Below are 12,898 nucleotides of genomic sequence, written 5' to 3' on the forward strand. Positions count from 1 at the left end.
CCCCTCCCCCCCACCCCTCCCCCTGGCGTCCCGCGGCGCACAGGACCAGGCTCTCGTCCGAGGCCCGCACGGCAAAAAGGTTCGAGTGCGGGCGCAATCCTGCCAAGTTTGCCATCGTCGCCATGGTCTTTTCTTTCTGATGAGGTGGTGATTAAGCGATTAGCAACAAGTACGTATCGACGGGGCGTGCACGAGCGAGAGCTATCTATGCGCATCGCTGATCTTGGGCGCGTTCTTGTCCAGCGGAAGAGTGCGGGCGCGCGCGTGCGTGCCCGTACGTCAACACATCCACGATTGCGAATGATGTCGAATGTGGACGACCCGACGAGCACATGACAGATCGTCGACCATAGCGTAGCGAGGCTCAGTCGTTCAGTCGCTCCGCACATGACGCACACACCTTCCAAAGGTGGATCAAAATGCATTCGGACAGATGGGGACGTGGGACAATGCGATGGGACATGGACATAGTGAAGAGTACGATGGAGTGGAAATGAGATAGCGGCAATCGTGGCGGGAAAATGTCTGGATGTGAAAGCTAAGATTCGTGATGGCCGGTGACTTCAAATATTAGAGCGAAAAAGGGGCGTCTGTGTCGATGGGTGGTTTTGCGACCGCCAGACCCGACATGAGAATAGAGAATGATGAGCGTTCGTTCGTATGATGGAAGGCATGGTTCTTGCACGCCCAAGGCCGCAGCTCGAGCGCCACTTGAGAGCGTTGTTGTACAAAGTTGAGCGATGCTCGGAGTAATGACAGGGACAAGACTAGGCGACAAAATCCCACTCGCTACCACTCTCGTAGAACTCGCTTGCAGACGCAGGGGAGTCGTAGCCGCAGGTGGATGTGGGGTACGACGAAGGCCAGAGCGAAGTTGGCGTGGTCGGGTTGGAAGCCGTTGGAGTCGTGATGGCCGTGCTGCTGCCAATGCTCCATGCATCCGAGGAGACTGTGGAGCTTGTAGAAGTGGTCGAGGAAGTACGAGGACCGGTCCACTGAGATGCTTTGATGGTTCCATTGCGTGTTGGACCGCCACTCGTGCGACTGCCTGCTGGTGGAGGACTGGGACTGGGACTTGGACTGGTCTGAACCAGTGCAGGCGTTACAAGAGGAGGTCTCGAGTTCGAGAGCGCAGCCTTGCCGAGTGCGCTACCGGACACGGCCTTGCTTCGACCTCTTGGCGACACGTTGCCACCGTCGTCGTCGTCGTCATCACCACCTTCTTCCTCTGTCTCTGTCTCTTCGTGAGCATCTTGGATCGTCGGACGTCCACATGAGAAGTCCTTGCCGAAAGGCGCGCCGCTCGAGCTGCTGGTAAAGTTGGACTTGTGGAGGGCGAGATGACCCGGCGACTGTGTTCTCCGGGCGACGTCGGCTCCACCCGCACTCGACCTCACGCGATCCGGACTCCGAGATATGTCCCTCGCCCCAACGGTGCGACTACTCGCCGAGCTTCCAGCGCTGTAGTCTCGAGCTGCACTGCCACGTCCGGCTGCAGAGCCATCGTAAAGGTCTTTGGGCACATTCGGTGGGCTCGGGCTTCCTGACACACTCGACGGAGCGCTTGCTGTGGGGCGTGACATGCCAGGCAAAGGTGGTGGCGGCTTGCTGAGTCCGAATCTTGCGATCAAAGGATTGACGGCACCGCTCGCTGCACCGCTCGGTCGTGGACAACAGCCTACTTCGGGTCTAGCAGCGCCGATGATGGGTGACGTTTGGCGGCCAGCCGGTGCGCCAGGCTCGCCATAGCCTCGAGAGAAGCAGCCACCGGGTCCATTTGGTTGACTCCTGGAGTTGTAGCGGAAACCTGTGCCAGTGCCGATACCAGCGAAACGGAGAGCACGCTCCCTTTCCTTTTCGCGTTCCAAGCGCAAGTGTTCGGCCGGCGAGACTGCGGCCTTATCTGTTGCACGGTCGGGCGAGTTTGGCAAACTGCTGTCGATGGTGAATCGGTTGCGGCAGAACGTGCTCGGGGACGAACTGGCGATGCTGTCTGCGCGCTTGCGGTCGTTGTTCGATGCGGCCCCGAGTGGAGGAGGGGCGAGCAGAGACGACGATGGAGAAGACAGGGGAAAGCCATCTTCTCCAGTAACGAGCGAGCCGCCGGTGCCGATGGGCTGCTGATCCTCTTCCGTTGCGCTTTCGTCTTCTGATCCAGCGACGGCGCTGGAAGAGGCAGCTTGAGCAGCAGTCCGCGTCTTGCTGGATGCCATGGCCGCCCACTTCGCTTCCAAGAGACCCATTTCGACGTGCATGTCTCGGAGCTCCTCCACATCCTCGGGGCTGAGACGATTGCTGGGAAGGCAAGCCTTTCGATCATACTCCACTGGGCTGTGCGTCCTGAAAGACTCGGGTGGGCCAGGGCTGAAGCGGACATGAGCGCGCCCGCGACTGGCGGTAGAGGTGACGCTCTCGCTCTCCGAGGATGAATCCATACCGCTTCGCATGCCACAACTACTGAGTCTGCCCATGCTTTGCGTGGATTGTGCAGATGCTCTGCGACGGAAGCATGGACGCAGAGGCACCTTGGGCTTCGTCTTGGTCGGCGAAGAGCTTCGGCGATCACGACCAGAATTGGAGCGCGGACGTTGATTGGGCGTGCCAGGAGGCGTTGTCGGTGGCGATGTATCTGCAATTGACGAAGCGGTCCTGGTGCAAGAGACGTCTGACCCAGTTGCCGTGCGGGTTGGAGATGCTGGCGCCGAAGCGTGGCGTTCCGAGTCCGCGGTTTCAGGCACGGCAGAGGCTGCTTCAAGCTTGGCAGCCAGGGATGGCATGACCGCGGCCTTGGAGAGCGGAGATGGGGCGATCAAGCCGTGATTGTGTGGCTTGATAGTCTCAACACTGGCGTCGATGCCTGGGCTGTCCTCCTTGTTTTCCGCTTGCGTCTGGGCGGCTTCTTCGTCCACGGAAATGCACTCGCAGAGGGGACTTGGCACCGCCGGAACAGTCTCACTAGGGCTGACGCATCGTGGTGGAAGAGCAGGCGGACCGGTGAATTCAAACTCATTCCAAGCTTGGCTGTGGGAGAAAGGCGTTGGAGTCGCGGGCGAAGCCTCTACTTCCTCCTCTGTGGATGTTGGCGGCGTCACCAAAAGTGGGGGCGTTGCAGCAGCACTGCGTGAAGGAGCGGGTCCGACTGAGCCACGCGAAGCACGGCGCTTCGCGCTAAGAACGGTAGGCGTGCTGACATCGGCTTGCACCAGATCGCGCGTTGCTACAATATCGTTGACGGTTGGATTTGAGGACGGAGGAGCAGTGCTTGTGACTTCACCAGCGGTGCCTTCATCCAACAGCTCCGCCACTCGACCTTTGCGCCGTCGAGCAGCTAGGCCAGGTGGAGCTCGCATGACATGTCGAGAGGCATGACTAAGACCGTGACCGCCGTTTCGAGGGGAGAAGTGAGGCAAGAGTGGAGCTGCGGCAGAGATGCCAGAGTGCTGCGTAGCGTGTTGGACAGCGTGCGAAGCAAGTGCGGTTCCTCCCGAGACGCGACGCCGGCCTGCAAAGGCACTTCCGTGTTCCAGCCCAAGCCCATGACGAGGCGCGGGAGTCTTCGACGTGGCCTCCTTGCCCTCCGACGTTGCTGGCTTGGGGCTGACAGTAATGTCGGCGGAGCTAGCTGCATTCTCTTCGTCGCATTCGCTGACTGTCTCCAGCTCAGGCTCAAGAATGCTGCCGCCGTCGAGGTCCAGATCTTCAACATCTGCCAGATCGCCTCGACGTACGCCGGGAGCAACGAAGCTATTCCAAGATGATAGAGATGATGGACTATCCAATGGTTCGTAGTCGGACTCAGCTTGCGAATAACCGCCCATCGACGATGCTACGCTGCAGCTGGGCGAGGGTGGGAGGTGCAGAGGTGATGGATGCAAGTGGCCATCATGCGAGCGGTTGTGCTCGGGAGAGGAGCCGTACAGAGAGTGGCTCATAGGTGAAGCGGGTTGCGAAAAGCGTGTTTGAATTTCCAGAGCGGTGTTTGGCTTGCAGGCGAGATCCGCGTGCGAAATGGTTGGCTCCCGAGCCCTTCCTTTGATGGTCCCCTCACCATCTTCCTCAGTGCGGCATGGCATCCCGGCTTGCACGACACTTCTTCCCGGCTCAAAGTGAGCGCCCGGAATGCTGGTGCTACTACTATCGCCAGGCTCGTCGGCTCCTTCTGCGTCGTCAATGGACGACAGGGAGCCGACGAGAGATCCACCAACAGGCCTCTGAGGCTGCGGTGCTGCAAGTGCACTCATTGTGAAACAATGCGGAGAGGGAAAGTCTATAGGCGAGAGGTCGGTGGATCAGCGTACACTCGCTGCCGAGGTTCGCTGCAGAGCACTTGCACTTACCGATAAGAAATCAGCTCTCGGCTGAGAGGTAGGCTGTTGAGATAAGGTGCAGGTTGCTGCAGATGTCCGTTGCGGGCAAACCGATCGATGGGATGTTGAAGTTGGTGAAGGAGAGGGGAGAATGAGAAAGCTTCGCTTTTTGAGCGTGTTAGAAGCGCATTTGGTGATCTGATGTCTCCATCGTATGTCCCCCTGTCGCAGCGAGCGGAGGAAGCTTGGTGGCGGGGAGCACAAAGGCTCCGGTCTGACTTATGCCGACGATGGCGAGCTGAAGCTGCCTAGGATGGTGGATCTGGACGAGCTAAGCGATGATTCCGCAGGCACCTAAATCAGAATGTGTAGAGATCGGTGTGCGTGGGGGAGGAGCAAGCGTGAGCAGCAGCCTTGTGGACATTCGAGTGTGACAACTTCTCAATTGGAGCCTCCAACGCGGAAGATGAAGCATGCTGTGCTGCTATACAGCCAGAAATCCAAGACTTGCCTGCATTTTGGCCGTGGACGCTCAAGACTCGATCGCGAGCACGAAAACAGTCAAAACACGGGACCACCTCGTGACTGGTCATCCGCCTGCTTTTCGTGCTCGATCCCGTTGATTGTGCGATGCAGGCGAGGCGCGCGACGCAGCGACGGCGGCGCCTCACACGATCCCGTGCATGCATGCTGCTCACAAATGGTATGTAGACCATAGCCGCTTTTGTAATCGAGGTTTCAGAACCACGTCGGGTGCTTAAATTTGTAAACAAGCGTAGTTTCGTGGTTTGATTCCAGACCACGCTCCCTTAATTGTCGTGCCCCAAAAGGGGGGACCACCCTCCTTGCCCTCGATTCGGTCCACTACCGTGGGCTGCCATCAAGTACCAGACGAGACATGCAAAGCCACACACACAGGGGACGTGCGGGCAGCAGGCATCAGCCATCGCACATGCCACCGCGTAGCATTCAACAGATCACGCTCACGCTCCCTTTCGGCTCTCGACTTTGCCTCATTCCGAATCATCGACACGTCGTACATATCATCTAGACTCAAGACTTGATTGCCTAGCTGCTCGATGGGATGGGCAGAGGGTCAGGGCATAGGGGAGCGAGCGTACGCGTGCATGCGTTGCCGATCGCGGCGGACCAAACCCTACGCTACGCTTCAGCTCGATGTCTCTATTCAAATTCACCTTCGCGCTTGGTGCCGCTGCTCATGCAATATACGCGTGCGTGGGGCAGGCGAGCGGCATGTGCTTCTGAGACCTGCCAATCGCGACGATATCGTCCATCCTTCACGTTCGACCATCCCTTTTCCAGCAGTCAGATCATGTGTGGTCCAGCTGCTCTGCCGCACATCCAGTAGTCAGTCAGTGAGCCTCAGGTCGGCAGAGTTCAGAGCGCTGTTTCGGGACAAGGTCGCATGTGCTCTCGTTGATTCACGAGGTCGTAGGATGTGACGCTTGCGGGCGCGTTCATGAGCACAGGTCAGAATTATGAATGCACTGATCAGCACTACGCGACTGTAACAGCATGCAGCAGCAGCAGACTCACGACTAGATAGCGGTGGCGCTTGTGCCGCGGCGACTTAGATCGAGTCCATTCCTTGCTGTACGTGTGTGTACGTATACGACGGTATCTACAGGTCTGATGAAAGTCGAGTAGTTTGGCTCACACGCGACGCGCCAAGAATTTCACCACCCACGTCATGATTCTGATGATTGATATGGTTTGTACAGCAGCGTCGTCCACAACGTATTTGCGATCGGGCATAGCTGGTGCTGTGCATGGGTCTCCGTGAGCTTCACACAGCGCATCATGGCTGCTGTTGAGGCAGCAAGCATATCTTGCATTCACAGTCACGAATTCATCAGATTCGTGATTCTGTTTCTTGGACCGTGATGAGCGGTAAATCATCAGATGCGTCACTCGTGACCCACGATCGAGGATGAAGGTCGTGCCGAGTATCGCTATGTGGGCCTGAGCACGCAGGTCAGCCATGAGCAAAGTTGCTTTTCAAGCTCGTTCTCGTTAAACACCTTGACGATACAAATTCTCTCACCAAGGTATAGAACGGGTCAGCAACGACGACACAAAAGAATGCGCATCACACATTGAAAGGGAGTGCCGATTACGTCAGGTGAACTGGAGACTGCGCCTCGCCAGGCATGCGTTTGGTCACTTTTCCTCTTGCTGCGTCGCACTCGCCAGTCTGCAACACAGCTTTCATTGGCCGCACCGCCCATGCATGCACACAACCCTCCTGGCAAGCGGAGTCTGTTGTGCAAGAATTCACGATTCAGATTAGAGTCACGAGTGGTGAGTGCGCGTCTAACTGCGTTCAAGAAAACGAGCAAGCGCGAACAGCTCATGCGCCCCTCGCCCAGAAGCTGTGAGGCTGGAATTCAGACGAGAGCGGCCAGCAGCATGTGGAGGAGGAGGCGCGCTGGCCCACATCATTCTTTCGTGATTTTCACATTTGCGGAGCAACCGTGTGGCTGGCGCATGATGCAGCAGCTTGAGCCAAAGCTCAAAATCACACCATCGGCTCGAGAAAAGGGGTTTGGCGTCGAGTGCTGGCAGCAGCAGCAGCAGCAGCAGCAGCGGTCATATTTTTGAGCAAGTAGTGTGGGTCACTCGGGCCAGGCCCCGCACGACATTCTCAACGATCGTGTCAAATTTGAATCGTATACCGTAGAACGCATCCTCATGACTACTGCGCCTTGAGTCGTGTCTGCATGTATGTGCGTGTGTGTGCCGCAAAAGGTGGACACCTAGGGCATTCGCGCTGGCTTGGTGCGTCGATTCGAGAGAGTTGAGCGGGCTGCTGCTGAGAAATGCCGGCCGCGCGTCGTACAATCACAATCTTGAATCGTCGCCGCGCATAGCGTTGCGGTTTGCTAGCGCGGAAGAAGTCCGCGGTTGCTTCTCCGACGCCTCCGTCAGCGCCTTTGATCCACGCTTCAACTCACAGCACGTACTCGTGACTGCATGGTGCGTCCATCGCACCCAGCACGTCTCCTCGCGACGGGTCATCGGGTCCACAAGTCCGCAAAGAATGTCATTCGCTCCAACGTGCGCAGCGCACGGCTTCGGATTGATATGAAGGTCATGAAAGCGTGAGGGAGTAAGTCTAGTCACGAGTCTTTGAATGAGGCCCATCAATTCAAAGTTGTTCCGCAGAACATCCTCGAGCAAGCTGATCACGTGACCTCGGCTCGTGCCTCCCTTGCCGGCCGGCCGGCAACCCTATATAGCTCATCTATGTACCGTAGGGCACTATGCGGTTTCCCCGCATTCGTCCCTTTGGGGGAGACTGACGCTCTACCACACTTTACAAGACTCGCATCTTGACATCTCAACGATTCCAAATGGCATGATGTCGGGAAGGCTGTCCACCAGAAGGACTCGATCAAAGCTGCAGTACAGGCACTGTTGTATCCGTCCAGGCACTCTGCATGCTACAACTTCTGCTCCACTTGACCTGGTTCGCCCTGTATAAAGAAGCTTTGTTGCTCTCGCGAGCATGTCTGAGGCATCAGCAAGCCGACCCAGAGCCATCGACGAGCAGCCGAAAGCCTCCATCCATCGCGGCAGTATGAGCCGCATCTTTATGCGCTCTCGAGCTACGCGCGTAGCTAGTCGACCGTCCACATCGCCAGCCCCACCAACCAGGCGCCACGCTGTCACGCAAGAGGAAGGATCGCAACTCGAGGATATCTCGGCCGACAGGCAGCCTCACGATGATCGTACGTCTGGATTCTGCGAACGAAGCGACAAGGAAGAAAGCCCAGAAGGCTACAGCTCTATGCTACACTTTGTCGAAACAGGTAGAGAGAACCGCTGGCAGCGCAGAACGGTGGAAGGAGAAGGTGGAGAACGAGATGCGGACTCCAGGCGAAGAAGCAGCTCTCGTGGATCCTTCCTGGGGCGCTCGCGCGAACCCATCATTCTCAACGCGTCGCGACCAGGGAGCAATGACGAGTACGTGGACGAAAGCGAAAGCCGGACGTGGGAGAGCACGGGGCATGGTTGGCTAGCAGGAGGCGCACCGCTGGACGGCATCGACGAAGGACGCACGGGCAGACGATGGAGAAGCACGAGTCGTACATTGCGAGAAGGCGGCAGCAGCATAAGTCCAGACTCGCGACGTGGTCGAGGCGACTCTCGATCGCAATCTACAGGACGTTATGGAGGCGGAAGAGCCGGTCGATCCACGAGTCGAGCACCGGCGCTCAAAAAGGTGGAAGATGATGAAGGCGAGGGCAGAGGACGCTTGTCTCCCATCGAAAATGGGACACTCAAGAAGGCGCATTTCGAATCTACGCGCAGCACCGAGCAGAGCTCCTCTCTTTCAGGCGACACCCATGCCGCTCCCGAGCCTTCCGCCGCAAAGAAGGAAGAGATTGCTGCACCGTCCCGCTACCCGAACCTTCTAAAGAGCTTCATCGGCAAGCGAGAAGCAGGACAAACACCAGTGCTGCCTCTGGTCAAGCATGTCCCTCTAACCCTAGAAGTTTGGATATGGGCATGGATCGGTGCCCTCGTGCCCATCGGCGCCATCTCAGCTCTGTTCAGCCACGCAAACTTGTTCGCTGCCGATGGACCAGCCCCTACGCCATGGGCATCGCCAGTGATTGTGGGCAGCTTTGGCGCCAGTGCTATTCTGCTCTTTGGTGCGCCTGCGAGTCCGCTAGCTCAGCCGTTCCAATTTGTGGGCGGCCAGATGGTCAGCGCCTTTGTCGGCGTTGCCGTGACGAAACTTTTCGAATTGAACAGTCACTATAAGATTTCCGACACGGATCAAATGGGCAGCCTCGTCTGGCTCGCTGGAGGCGTGGCAGTGGCGACGGCCCTGCTTGGCATGTTCATCACCAAGTGAGTGGTTCGGCCTATCATTCGCCACAATGAGATTGGGAAAGTGCTCAACCTTCTCTGGCTTCTTCTCTGATAGCACCGTGCATCCTCCAGGCGGTGCGACAGCCCTCCTAGCCGCGACCTCGCCGCCCATTACGAAACTAGGTTGGCGGTATCTCGTAGTTGTGTTGATTTCCAGCGGCATCATGTTGTCGTGGGCTCTCTTCTGGATGAATCTGGGTCGGCAAGCATACCCAGGACAGAGCTGGATTCCACCGCCTGGTCCAGCGAGGGCGCACTCAGTGTGGGGTATTTTCGATGCTGCAAGAGCCAAAGCTAGGGAAGTAAAAGAGCACAAGCGTCAAGAGGCTGACAAGGAGCTGGCTGTGCAGTAGGCCTAGTGGCGGATGAATGCAATCACGTTGTCTTGTCGTATCTCTGCCAGCTGTGCCCTTGTGTCTTCCGTCAAGCCAACAATCGCCCTTTGCATAAGCGATCGAATGCCAGCCCTCATGATCTTCATGTCTGCATAAGCTGAAATTACCAAATTTACGCTCGAGAGATAGAGTCCACCCTTTGGACTGGCGATTGTGAAAGGTTGTGCTGTGCTCGCACGACCAAGGCAGGCTTGCGGGGGTGCGGATGGACTTGCGCGTAATCGCTGTGATCGCGTTGAATGAATTTGCTTCAAGCTGGTCCTCGGAGAATGAGGAGACGAACGATGCCCCTGTTCAATGCGAATGAGATGCTTGTCTATCCCCCGCAGTAGCAGCAGCGTCCAAAGCAGCCAAGTGATCGACCAGATCGTCCATGGGTCCTCTCTCCGCTGGCAGAGGTACATTCTTGCTTCTAGCGCTATCCGGCAACAACGTCTGACCGCTTGTCCAACCAGGAGCGACCTTTCTGAGCTCTTCCCTCTTCAACTTTTCTCTCTTTTCCCTTTGCTCCAAAACGAATTGTTCGAGGGTGAATGGGTAGACAAAGTAATCTTCGAGCCTGGGAGGCAGAGGATGAAGGTCTTTTGGAGCTGGAATGGGAGGTGGGACGCGGAGAGAGGGATCTTTGATCAGTGGGACTTGAGACGTGGCAGCGTAGAGAGAGGGAAGAGCTGATTGTGATGCTTGCGTGCTGTTGCCGTTCTGATAATTGCCGCTAAACGACGATGTCGCAGGATGGGATGAATCGGCAGGCGCGTTGGCCCAATTGCCGTAAGCTGGAGAGGCCATGCTAGTTCGAAGGACGTCAGGGTGATGACGAATGGATGAGAGCTTCGGGTTAGCAGAGCGATGCGACTATGGGATGCGATCGACTGCTTGTACTTTGTGGAAAGCGGTGCTGAGCGTGAAGAAGACAGACGTCTGTACGGCCGAGGCTGGGCTCGCGAGTTCAGTGTGAGTTGGATGCACTCTCACGACTTCACTCGTGACAGGTGTTCGCGTCGGCCCGCGGCTCTGCAGCCCGCACATGGGTGCGATGAGCTATAAACGATCACGCGACTTCGAGAGCCTGGATCGTCTCGATGCGATCTACTTGCACATTAGAAGATGTTAGATTGTTGTTCAAGTTCCCTTGTCAGATGCAGTCAAAATCAAGCTCGAGATTGGCAAGGATGGTCTGGATGGGGCCCAAGCCCAACGAGTCAGCGTCATAGCATTATATCAAGTCAGTCTGAAGAAAAGGCCGTCGGTCGCTGGGCCCATGTCATAGTCTGCTTGGGACGCACGCAGCCTCTCTTTCCGTCATAGCGCAGTAAGAAGTCAGGCCAGAACAAGAGAGTTCATGATAGAAGCAGAAGCAATTTCAAGCACACACACGCATACACGCAGTGGACGTCTCGTGGGCTCATCGAAGCATTTTGTGTAGGGGAGGTTGTATGTTTACATCGTATTTTCCATCTTTCTCTACCTTCTGAATTTGATAGCTTAGCGCAGCACGCGAGGGACGAAGTCGCGGGCGTGCAGGCTTAAAGCTCCTTCTAGAGAAGGTATGACATGCAGGCTTTGGGATGACTTGACGAAGCTTGCGTATTGCGAGGCCTCGAGCACCTCTTTGAACGCCTTCATGATTTCACATTGACCCTCATCCAAGGGTGATTCTTGCGAGCAGCGTGCGTGACCCTCCAATCGTGTGTGATCACTGGCCCGGTGGTCCGTAGCTGCTTGGGACAGACAGAAAAGGATCATGTCAGATACAATCGGCCAGTAGCACAAGTTCCCTGTGTGTAATTCTCACCCTGGAGGAGGTCTGAAACCGCCTTGAAAGCCGGGTGGGGGTCCTCCAGGCATTCCAGGCGGTGGGCCGAATCCAGGAGGAGGGGGTCGTCCAGGCATTCCGGGCGGAGGTCCTCCAAAGCCGGGAGGGGGACCACCTGGCATGCCCATCCCCGGTGGTGGGCCTGTCGGAGGAGGTCGACCGTACGCCATAGGACGCGCGCCCAGCGCTGTAGGGCCGCCTGGGCCTCCGGCCATGGGCAGACCCATACCTCGCCCTGCTGGAGCGCCACGTCCAGGTCCTGGTTGGAGCTGCATTTGAAACAGGGCAGAATATGGTCAGCATCAACCGAAAGCTTCAAAGATATTGGAGACTGCTGTCGCGTGGGCGAAGCAGTGGCTCGTTTGCGGGGAGGTCTCAAGTGCATACAACCCTCCAACAGTCATTCTATGTGTGCAATAGAAAGACAGCAGCCGTCGCTTGATCCAGGAGATACGCCAGAGTGATATGATGAGACCGAGGCATTCATCGACTGGTCTGCTCTAAATCCCCAACACATCTTGACCGTTCAGGTACTCACACCTGGCCCGCTTGCTACCTTATCAGCGGGAGGAGGACCATCGACGCTTAAGCTGACGACATTTTCTCCTCTCAAAATGATCAGGCCAAGCGTTCTCTTCTGCTCCGGCTCTGGAGCCTTGACCTCTTCATCGTCATCATCTTCTTCTTCTTCACCCTTCAAACCAGCAGACGCAGCTTTGCGCTTCTTTCCTCCTCCTTTCCTCTTCAACCTGCGGAACTCCTCCGTGTCGGCGAGGATGAGATTCATGTGGGGGTCGAAAGCTAACATTTGACCAGTCAGTTGTCGACCATCGTCCAGAGTTACCCGCAATCTGTAATTGATGAGCGACATCATCTTGCCTCCGGCTGCTTTCGAGGGCGGCATCTTGGACGACCTTAGCGGAGGCTAACAGTAGACGCAACGAGGGGGCTTGTGAGATGGTCAAAATGGTTTACTGTAGCCAATGGTCTATGATTGGCCTCTTGTATGCGCGGCAAATTCAAATGTCGAACAATTGCCCTACGTGTGGTGTGATGATCCGGCCAGAAGGCTCAATTGCCTCGAGGGGGTGGCACTTCGGAACGAAGAGTCGACTCTGCAGAGACTTGCGCTCTACGATGGGCTGTTCTTGATCGAGGAGGAAGCAGTGCCGAACGTTACAACTCTCCTTGCTGATTGTTGGTGATAGTAGCACTGAAGAGAGAGCTCGGCAGAGTGTGGGCCAGATGATGGCGTCCAAGTTGAATGGGATGACGGGATGGATGACTTGATTGTGCGGCCCTGAACTTGACTCGCGACGTACTCACGACTCAACATGCAGAGCGAACGATGAGAAGAACTCACGACTCGTGACTTGGATGCATGGCATGGATGCTCGTCGCGACTACTCACGACTGTGACTGGCTCGCGCTGGTATATGCATCCCACTCGTGACTTCTCTTCTCTGCTGCAGTTAATC

The 12,898-nt window shown here is 56.7% G+C and overlaps 4 protein-coding genes across 4 annotated transcripts; 1 reads left to right on the plus strand and 3 right to left on the minus strand.

Annotated features, from left to right (window-relative positions):
• Positions 1-596: 596 nt before the first annotated feature.
• Positions 597-4,488, minus strand: IE81DRAFT_13014 (hypothetical protein). Its single transcript, XM_025510262.1, has 2 exons — positions 4,338-4,488; positions 597-4,267 (listed from the first exon to the last, which is right to left on the minus strand). Exon 2 carries the CDS (start codon positions 4,239-4,241, stop codon positions 768-770), a length of 3,474 nt encoding a protein of 1,157 aa, XP_025366837.1. The 5' UTR covers positions 4,242-4,267; positions 4,338-4,488; the 3' UTR covers positions 597-767.
• A 2,981-nt stretch (positions 4,489-7,469) lies between these two features.
• On the plus strand, positions 7,470-9,815 carry IE81DRAFT_326275 (hypothetical protein). The gene is made up of 2 exons (XM_025514777.1): positions 7,470-9,188; positions 9,265-9,815. The coding sequence occupies exons 1-2, from the start codon at positions 7,837-7,839 to the stop codon at positions 9,560-9,562; spliced, it is 1,650 nt and encodes a 549-aa protein (XP_025366838.1). The 5' UTR covers positions 7,470-7,836; the 3' UTR covers positions 9,563-9,815.
• Positions 9,816-10,018: 203 nt separating this feature from the next.
• IE81DRAFT_283439 (hypothetical protein) lies at positions 10,019-10,261 on the minus strand (the record flags this gene model as incomplete). The annotated part of the gene is made up of 1 exon (XM_025511564.1): positions 10,019-10,261. A coding segment is annotated over one exon (243 nt), but the record flags the coding sequence as incomplete, so codon positions are not given.
• Positions 10,262-10,995: 734 nt separating this feature from the next.
• Positions 10,996-12,791, minus strand: IE81DRAFT_326276 (Sm-like ribonucleo protein). Its single transcript, XM_025514778.1, has 3 exons — positions 11,959-12,791; positions 11,400-11,689; positions 10,996-11,325 (listed from the first exon to the last, which is right to left on the minus strand). Exons 1-3 carry the CDS (start codon positions 12,322-12,324, stop codon positions 11,301-11,303), a joined length of 681 nt encoding a protein of 226 aa, XP_025366840.1. The 5' UTR covers positions 12,325-12,791; the 3' UTR covers positions 10,996-11,300.
• Positions 12,792-12,898: the final 107 nt, after the last annotated feature.

This window comes from Ceraceosorus guamensis, assembly GCF_003144195.1.
Source record: "Ceraceosorus guamensis strain MCA 4658 unplaced genomic scaffold IE81scaffold_100, whole genome shotgun sequence".
NCBI classification, from domain to species: Eukaryota; Fungi; Basidiomycota; class Exobasidiomycetes; order Ceraceosorales; family Ceraceosoraceae; genus Ceraceosorus; species Ceraceosorus guamensis.

Coding starts and splice junctions, on each gene's coding strand:
- IE81DRAFT_13014 (XM_025510262.1), bottom strand. CDS start 4,241: ATGAGTGCACTTGCAGCACCGCAGCCTCAGAGGCCTGTTGGTGGATCT.
- IE81DRAFT_326276 (XM_025514778.1), bottom strand. CDS start 12,324: ATGCCGCCCTCGAAAGCAGCCGGAGGCAAGATGATGTCGCTCATCAAT. Junction 11,690..11,958: donor AGGTAGCAAGCGGGCCAGGT/GTGAGTACCTGA, acceptor TTTCAAATGCAG/CTCCAACCAGGACCTGGACG. Junction 11,326..11,399: donor GGTTTCAGACCTCCTCCAGG/GTGAGAATTACA, acceptor GTCTGTCCCAAG/CAGCTACGGACCACCGGGCC.
- IE81DRAFT_326275 (XM_025514777.1), top strand. CDS start 7,837: ATGTCTGAGGCATCAGCAAGCCGACCCAGAGCCATCGACGAGCAGCCG. Junction 9,189..9,264: donor CTTGGCATGTTCATCACCAA/GTGAGTGGTTCG, acceptor CTTCTCTGATAG/CACCGTGCATCCTCCAGGCG.